This window comes from Cololabis saira, chromosome 21 (assembly GCF_033807715.1).
Source record: "Cololabis saira isolate AMF1-May2022 chromosome 21, fColSai1.1, whole genome shotgun sequence".
In the NCBI taxonomy this organism is placed as follows: Eukaryota; Metazoa; Chordata; class Actinopteri; order Beloniformes; family Belonidae; genus Cololabis; species Cololabis saira.
In genome coordinates, this window is record NC_084607.1 from 24559572 (window position 1) to 24568244 (window position 8673).

An 8673-nucleotide genomic window follows, 5' to 3' on the forward strand; every position below is an offset into this window, starting at 1 on the left:
ATGTATAACTTCAGACAAGGACTGAAATAATAAGATGCATCTCATGTAGTAGAGAAAAAAACTATCCTTTTTTTTTCTTTAATTCAGCCTTGCTATTAAATTAATTTCAAACAGAGTACCTGCAGACACAAACCAATTAGTGCTCAAGGAAGCTGAGGAGAGGTCAACAGGCTGGCTATTATTCAGCTTTGCAAATGCATACTTGATATGGTATGAAGCAAGATTTAGGTAAAAAAAAAAACAGCACCGTTTATGAGGTCCGTAGGTCAACAAGGCCAGCTGGAGGTAAATTAGGAGTGGAAGTCAATTTCTACGGGAAACTGAAATGTCTGCTTCAGAAGATATTATACTGTGTATGCATGACTGTACTGCATGTCTGTGTGCTTCTACGCATGGGCAGGTAGGTCTGGCTCACCAGGGAGTTTGGGGGGTTGCACTGAAAGCCAACTGGAGATGTGCGTCAGTGGGCATCTGTAATGGCTGTGAGCTGAAGTTAGTCTCTGGGGAAAAGCCTCGTGACGCCTACGGATATGAGAATATGTCCCCCTTACCCCAGAGGTGGAGAATACGAGCAGATTTGTGGGACGTAGGAGCTGACTGTGGTGAGGCTTAACAACCTCACAAACCTTTATCTGCATCCTTGAGCAGAGCAGGCTATGGTTCATTACCATGTATGTCCTTTACTGGAGCTTTCCACCCCACAAGAAGTGTTGCAGAGCTTTCCTTAATCGTCACCGTAAGGCGATTGATTCATCTGTAAATACAAATGGTGTTTTTGAGACTTGGAGGACGTTCACTTCCTCAAAATACTTATCTCAAATCTAACCTGGTGATTTGTTTACCGTGGTGATGTAATGCAGAAATAAGGTAACACTTTAAGAAAAAAATCACCAGCGTTTGTTTATTATTTGATGTGTTAAAGGTATTGTGACATAATTTTTAACATGCTTTTAACACTATTAAAAGTCTTGGCCAATATCCCTCAAATGTGTCTAAAAGGGTGTAACAAGAAAAACTTCACTCCAGTACTCCATGCCTGGCTTTTTTTATGACAGTGTTTTTTGCGCAGTGAAAAACGCGTCCTTTTCCCCCTTTCCTGTCAATCATTGCCCCCCTGATCTTCTCGATCAAAATAGTTGCTGTGGCAACCTATAGAACAGATGTAGATTTTTTATTTTAAAAGGAGGCTGGGGAATTGGTGGCCTACTGTCACAAACTGTTATGTATGTGGAACTGCAAGTTAACAAGAAGCACCAAAGAGGGAGGAGGCTGTGCTTCAGGCAGCTGTCTCTGCCAGCACGGCAGCACAGCACGGTGCATGATCCAGGTAGATTAGCTGCTTGTTAATGGATTGCTAAGGCTCACCAGTAGATTAATCCCCTCTCACGTCCATCTCTCACATAGTCATTAATTGTGTTGCGATCCTACGGACATAAAACCAATGTGAAATCTCGTTTGAGCATCCACACCACTCAAATTGAGATACATGTGTGGATATCTCATTGAAATCACATATAAAACCACCGCCATGTGTGGTTTGAATCCAGTTCCATATGTTTGTTGTTCAGACTGTCAGAGTGTCCAGAAAATCCAACCAGATATACAATTAGGATGGCTAAAAATCAGATTTGGGCTGTCCGTGTGAATATACAGTAGCCTCTGTGTTGACGTGACCTCCACCAGGCATGTTTTGAGTACTGATGATTACACCTCTGATCTGTTTTCACAACACACAATTTGGATCATTCATGGACAGTGTTCTCTGTGGTAATAATCTCTCAACCAAGTACGCAGATGCAATTCATTTCTGTTTTATGAAATGTGGGATTTAGTGGTCTTCTGTTTACTCGGGGGTTGTAAAGTGAATGGGCCTGAGATTTATGAAACTATTATATGCGCTGATTTTCTGTGATGAGTGTCAGTAGCCCAAATGAGTCCCTTTATTGAGAAAATAGGGTAGAGACTGATTTTTAATCCATGGATGTGGATGATTTCCAAAAGAACATGATTACCATCTGTTTTTCTGCATATTTCTCTGAATTTTCCTGATCAGGTGAGAAGTTTGGAAATCCAGGAGGAGTTCAATGTCCACTGGTTGTCCTGCAAAGTTCAGCCACCTATAGAGGTTTGGCAGGTGAGTCCAGCTGGACAGAGTTGGGTCAGACCAGCTTGGACTCGGAAACATCTAGGGATTCCCCCAGAAGGAGCTGGAGGACGTTCCTGAGGACTGGGAGGAGATGGGGAGGGCGTCTCTGCTCGTCTCGTCACAACCACTGCCTTGAAGTGGACTCAATGATTTTGAGATGGGACTGTTTCCATCAACAGGAAAGCCATTAAATTTACCTTCAGTGTTTGCTGTAGTTTTACTACTCTGAGCTCAGGTCAGATTCAACACCTGTGTCACAACTGTGCAAAAATAAAAACTAACACCTGCATTATGATTCAAGTATCACAATTTATTACAAAAACTAGAACCTTTTTTTTAATCTGTCAGTGTTGCCATGCTTTAAGCATATAACAATAACGTATAAAACCTCAACCTAAAAGTAGGATAGTAAAGCAAAGATCATAGATGCTGTCGCAGCATTACAGAAGTTAAGACATGCTGTTACTGTACAGAGAACATTCCCACTGAAGTTCAAGGAACTGCCAAATGCATCACTGTCATCAATGAACTGCATTTCACGATAAACAATCCGGTCTACTTTCATTCCAAGTGTTACAACAAACATCTTTTTTTTTTTAAACTAATTTACAAGAAAATAAACACAAATGCACAAACACTCTGCAAAGGATGATGGATGTGCTGAGATATTTTTCTACAGCCCAAGGCACTCAGGCTCAAATGTTGGCAATGAATATATGTCATTCTTTGCACAAAATCACGTCAAGCAGGTGGTGGTAGAGAAAGAAGAGTGACAGAGGGACAATGTTGTCTATTTTGTATGGTCTTGAAGACCTCCTTTCGAAGAAATCCACCTTGCCCTTTTTCACAGTGAAAATCCCTGGCAGTCGAGACACAAAAGACATTTGAAGAAGTCTGTCATTTTGTTGAATTGTGTGACATCTCTTTTCTAAAAACTAGACAACCTCCAACTGTATTTTTGAAGCTAGCTCAACTTTCTTTTTTTATCTAGAGGGGCGTTCTCTGTTCTCAGGATTGGCATAACCTGCTTTTTCAAAGGATATTGTAAGCAGACCTGATGTGCATTTGAGCACCACAGGATACCGTGTTTCTTTTCAGTGATCTCTCGCTCAGGAAAATCTGGTAAAAATCTGTCAAATTGTCCACAAATAAGGTTTTCAAATATCTATAAGAAAATTCCAGATGCTATATACTGCAGGAACGTCCTCATGATCTTTCATAATAGTTACCAGTGCGGGTAACAACACTGGCTTTTGCAAATGCACCAGAGTCTCTCCTCCCTGCAGTTCAGTTCAGCTGACGACAAGCTTCAAATGTCCACTTTGAGGCTCCTCCGTAAATATCAAGGCTTGTCTCCATCCATGCAAAAACATTGCCCACTTGAGCTTTGCTGCTGCAGGTCGCTAGATTATAAATCTCTCCCACAGACAGTTTCCGATCCCAGATGTGGAAATTTGCCAAGTCTCCAACAAAAGCTTGTGTGGCATCAAATCCTCCTCCGAGCGTGTCCTGTGGTGAAGAAAATGGAGGAAAACAAGAATGATAACGCTGCTTCTCGAGGAGAACAAGGAGCTCTTTGATTATCTGGATGTTTTGACTGATTAAATTTTTAAGAGGAGTCATCCTCGAGGCTCTTGCATTCCTGATGAACTCCACTTAAAAATCATATCACTTTGTTAAAGCTGAAGAAAAACACAAGGATGAAAGGATGGATAATAACACACATACAAATACATACAGTGACTCATACTGTACATATGAGTCACAGGAAAGCAAAGTGATATTCTGTATCATGATTAAAAAAGAATAAAAAAATGATTTAACATAGTTATTCAGCCTTATGAAAACAACAAAGGTCTTACATAAAGAGTTTGAAAACAATAAATCCACACTGTGTTCTGTTTGTACCTGTTCCTGGCCAAGGATCAGCAAGCCCTGTGGTTTGATAGGATGATAAGGAGCCAGATTCTCTCCACTTCCTCTCTTGACACCATCTTGGAAAGCTTCCCATACACCATCACGAGTTGTCCAGGTTACACAGATATGATGCCACTTTCCATCGTTGATGAGAAATGGCAGCTTTGCAACCTTTAAGTTATTAAAATACATGAATTGACAGAGGTACAGTAACAAGAAATATATCTTACATTTTAAAATCAATCATTTATGAGATTTTGCATCATATTTAAGTCATACCTTGTCATTTATTAGTATCTCCATTGGATTATTTCCCCACTCGATGAGTACTAGCTCATTGGCCTGGCCTGGAACTGCATAGGAGAAAGGTGTTCCCACTCCAGGGGATGCATTGGACTTGAGCCACATGCAGACAGTAAGGGCGTACATCTCTGGCAAACTCTTCTTCACCTTTGCATACATGTAGTTGGTTCTTAAAGGAAACGTGAGCTGGAATTTATCCAGCGGTCTGTTTTCTCTTTGGCCTGTGATGGGAGAAAATACAGCTGGCGTTAAACTCTATAACAGTATATCACTCCTGCCTCACACACCAAAAGGATTTACGCTGGAATTACTCGTTACACAACAAATCCACAATGGTAACACTCCAGATTTGCTTTAATCTGCCACGATAAATCCATCTCTGGAGTAATGACTTTAACTTTCATTTTGTCTTTTCTTCATCCACACCTCACAATTTACTTCCATGTGAGTTTCTGCTGCTGCACAGCACCAGCAGTGTCCCAAACAGTCACACATCACGTGTCAGTTTTCATATAGAATCAAATCACTGGATGATTGCAGTGGCTTAATCTGCAGGAATTAAGAGCACCAAACTGCAGCATGTGATTCTTCTGTCAAATCAGTTTATAAAACCATATGTTGGATGTGAACAGAGTTGTTATTTCTAATATTAATTAAGTTAAATTGATTCACACGATATTTTGCATGATTGTTGTCTTGCGCATCATTCCTCAGCCTCTCCTCTTTCAGGCAGCTCTTCCGCAGAGCACTCTCAGCAGGTCGCCTTCATTTTTCGTGCAGAAGGCTTTAAAAACTCTTTTGCCACATACCTTTCTCCAGGTCGGTGATTCTCTGGTGTAGAGATGTGAGAGTGGACTCTACTCTCCCACGCTGCTCCGTCTCATTCCGGAGTCCGGGCTTCCCCTCCTCCATGCTATTCACCCGGGAGAGAACCTGCTTCTCCAAGTCGTCGATTCGACTTTGGAGCAGGTCTTTCAGGCTGTTCGCCTGCACTGAGTTGTTACTTCTGCTGAATTGCTGTTATGGGTTAGAAAAAATACGAATATAAGAAAACATTTAGGTTTGGGACTAACTTTTGTTTTGGATGGTAAAACAAAAAAAAAAAAAAACAGTTTTACCAGACAATCACATATGTGTTTCAAATTTTAACAATAACCCACAATTATAATTTGGCACACTGCATTTTGCGTAAAGTCAGAGCTTCCTCCATGCCTACCTCCAAATTTTCTAATCTCTGCTTCAGCGACTGCAAAGTCTGTGATAGCTGCGTCAAAGTGTCCGCGGGGCCCCTCGACACGTCCCCCATGGTGTTCTTGGCCCCCGTTTCTTTCCTCCTGCCTCCGCTTCGTGCGTCTCCGGGCTCGGAGCCGCTCTGGCTCTCACACCGCGTCAACTTGGAGGTCAGTTCTCTGATAGTCTCTTTCTGGTTGATGATTGTCTCCTTCTGCTGTAAAACCGTCTCCCGCAGCTGCATGACCGTGGTCTTCAAGTCTTCCCCCGGCACGCTGTTCTGCAACGTGGCTGCGCAAATGTCGATATCCTTGGGCACCGACGTGCAAATGAACTGCGTCTGTCCACCAAACTCTTGGGAGAAACTCTCCGAAATCACGCAGGAAAAAACAACAAGTCTCCAACAGAATCCGTGCATGCTGGCGTCTTTGCTGTTTTGTTTTGTTAGTTTTTTCGGTCGGATGAGCTGCAGTGACTTCGCTCTTGCGTCCTCTTGTTGTACTCCGTCGGAGCGAGCGCAGCCGCTTTTATACGCGGCGCGGGTTCTTGCGCAGAGCGACTCCACTGCATCACCACCGGAGGGGCGGCAATCGCGCTGCTCCGGTTCAAATCACTCCAAAAAGTCGCGTCACATTCAAGGGATTTGGCTTTCAGACTCACACATGTTACATCTTTCATCACTTTGACTATTTGTCATTTGTCTCAGCGTGCATCATTCAGCTGAAAAAAATGCGATTTGTTGGCAGAGTAGAAGTGGGTTGCTTGTGTGTCAGTGGGGGCGAATGAGCCAGCTGTGTTTGTTTTCGTTTTGAGAGCTCTGGAAACTCATTGTACACTGAATACAAATAAATCTAAGCGCATGTAAATATAACATATTTAAATCTGTGATATTAACAATTAAAAATGAAGTTTGTTGCTTTACATGAATACATCTAGTTTTGAACTTAATCTGCATTTGTTCAAAAAACAAGACATTGTGCATTTTTTCCTTAACAAGCAGTATTGATGTAATCCCTCAATTATTGGTCAGATTGACCAACGTTTAGATGAAACATGCTTTATTTGTTTAAGTAGAACACCACAGTAAAAAATATCTTGCTTGATCTACTTTAAAAAAAAAATTAAGGCGACTTTTTCGCATGAGATTTTTATGTAGATCAAGATAGTCTTTGTATAAACTACTCAATTTTTAGTATGTACAAAATTAATTTGCAAGTAAAGTCAACTTAATTTTGGTAAATAAAGTCAACTTTATTTTGATAAATAAAGTGAATTTAACACAATTAAGTTGACTGTACTTGCAAAATGTATTATTTACATACAAAAAATTAAGTAGTATATACAAAGACTAGTCTTTCTTGATCTACATAATAATCTCATGCAAAAAGGTGACTTATTTTTTTTAAGTAGATCAAGCACAATATTTGTCAGTGTAGGTGAATGCTGATGAGAAGTTGCAGCGGTTTGTGTGTGAGAGTCCCACAAATTCAGCACCAAGGACAGCTCCAATCACTTTATATTGGAGAACATGTTTAAATCTATATACTCCCTTTTTCCTTTTAATCTGGTTTTATTACTTTTTATCTAATTTTTTATTTATATAACATATATATTCCAACAGGAATAAATTCACTGGGAAGACGATATAACGAGGTAAGACCAATTGACTAATGCCACTCCCTCGAACATGAACATAAGCAGAATGTATTCATCTCAAGGTTGATGGACAAATGTACTCAAACAGTTCAACTTATTTGTCACTGAGGAAAGAAATATGTCATCCGCCCTTTCTATTAAGTCAATGCCAACTGTGAAATAAAAAAAAGTAAAATAAAATGTAATAAAAATAGGCCAGATATGTGAATTAACCTGGTTGGAAAGATTAGCACAAGGGGTGGTTTATGGATGTAGAAAAGCCTGCAAGTGACAAGGCAATAGTAGGAAGAGGAGATTAAAAGGTTCATGGCATAATTACTCTCAACTATAGCCCCTTACTGAAGCTGGACTGGTTTGTAGCTGCAGGTGCCTGTTTGCTGGCCAGAAAGTAATAGTGAATTATTAAACAATTGTCAGGAGGGAGAAACGGATTTGAAAGCTGGAAAGCACTACTAAGAGTATCATTTTATAGCGAAATATAATATGTAACACTGTGTTAATGTAGCTATTTTCTGAAGTGCAATAACTGTGGGTAAAAATTATTATTAGTTTCATGTTTTCTAATTCAGTGGTAATGTTAGGTCCTTCATACATCCCTACAATAAATTTGCAGTACAACAATCCGTGAGTGTGGCCAAATCAACAGTCTGGTACATTATTAAAAAGAACAAAAGCACTCGTAATCTAAACTACATCACAGTCTGAAAGACCATGAAAGAAATTGCGTAATAAAAACTCCTTCCTGACATCAAAAGAAGTCAAGAATACTGTGGAGAAGGAAAGTGTATTATCATCTAATTCTACAGCAAAAGACACCTTCATAAATGTAAGGTAATATAAGTTTACAACAAACTTCAAACCACTGCAACATTCAAAAGTATCGTAGCCAGATCAACATTTCCCTTAAAAACATATTTAAATCTGATGTGAACTTATATCAGAGTGACAAAGGGAAAAGTATGGAAAAGTAAATGAACAGCTCATGAGCCAAAGCATTTGGTAAATTTGGTCGACTCATTAAGCCAAATGCTGCAAAACTGACAGGACATTGCTTCACAGTACAGATGGACAATGCCCCTAAACATACTGTGAAAGTCACTCAGGACTCTTTCATGACAATACAGGTCAGTCACTTATACGTTCCTGTTAGAACATGCTTATCAGTTACCAGAGACAAAACTGATGGCAGAAAGACACACCGACAAGCAGCAACTGAAGGCAGCTGTAGTCAAGACCTTGCAGACATCAGGCAGATATTGATTGAAAATGATTTTCTTCTGAGTATTAAAATGGTTGTAATTCTTCAATGGAAAATTCATATTTTAGTGATATATCTACAATTAAAACTGGAAGTTGACACGTTGATCACATTTTGACTTTATTTGACATTCAGATACTTCTGGACCTTACCGTAGTTCATT

General features: G+C 40.0%; 1 protein-coding gene across 1 annotated transcript; it reads right to left on the reverse strand.

Annotated features, from left to right (window-relative positions):
• Positions 1–983: 983 nt before the first annotated feature.
• Positions 984–6081, reverse strand: nptx1l (neuronal pentraxin 1 like). Its single transcript, XM_061712370.1, has 5 exons — positions 5583–6081; positions 5176–5383; positions 4343–4587; positions 4055–4234; positions 984–3655 (listed from the first exon to the last, which is right to left on the reverse strand). Exons 1-5 carry the CDS (start codon positions 6012–6014, stop codon positions 3434–3436), a joined length of 1287 nt encoding a protein of 428 aa, XP_061568354.1. The 5' UTR covers positions 6015–6081; the 3' UTR covers positions 984–3433.
• Positions 6082–8673: the final 2592 nt, after the last annotated feature.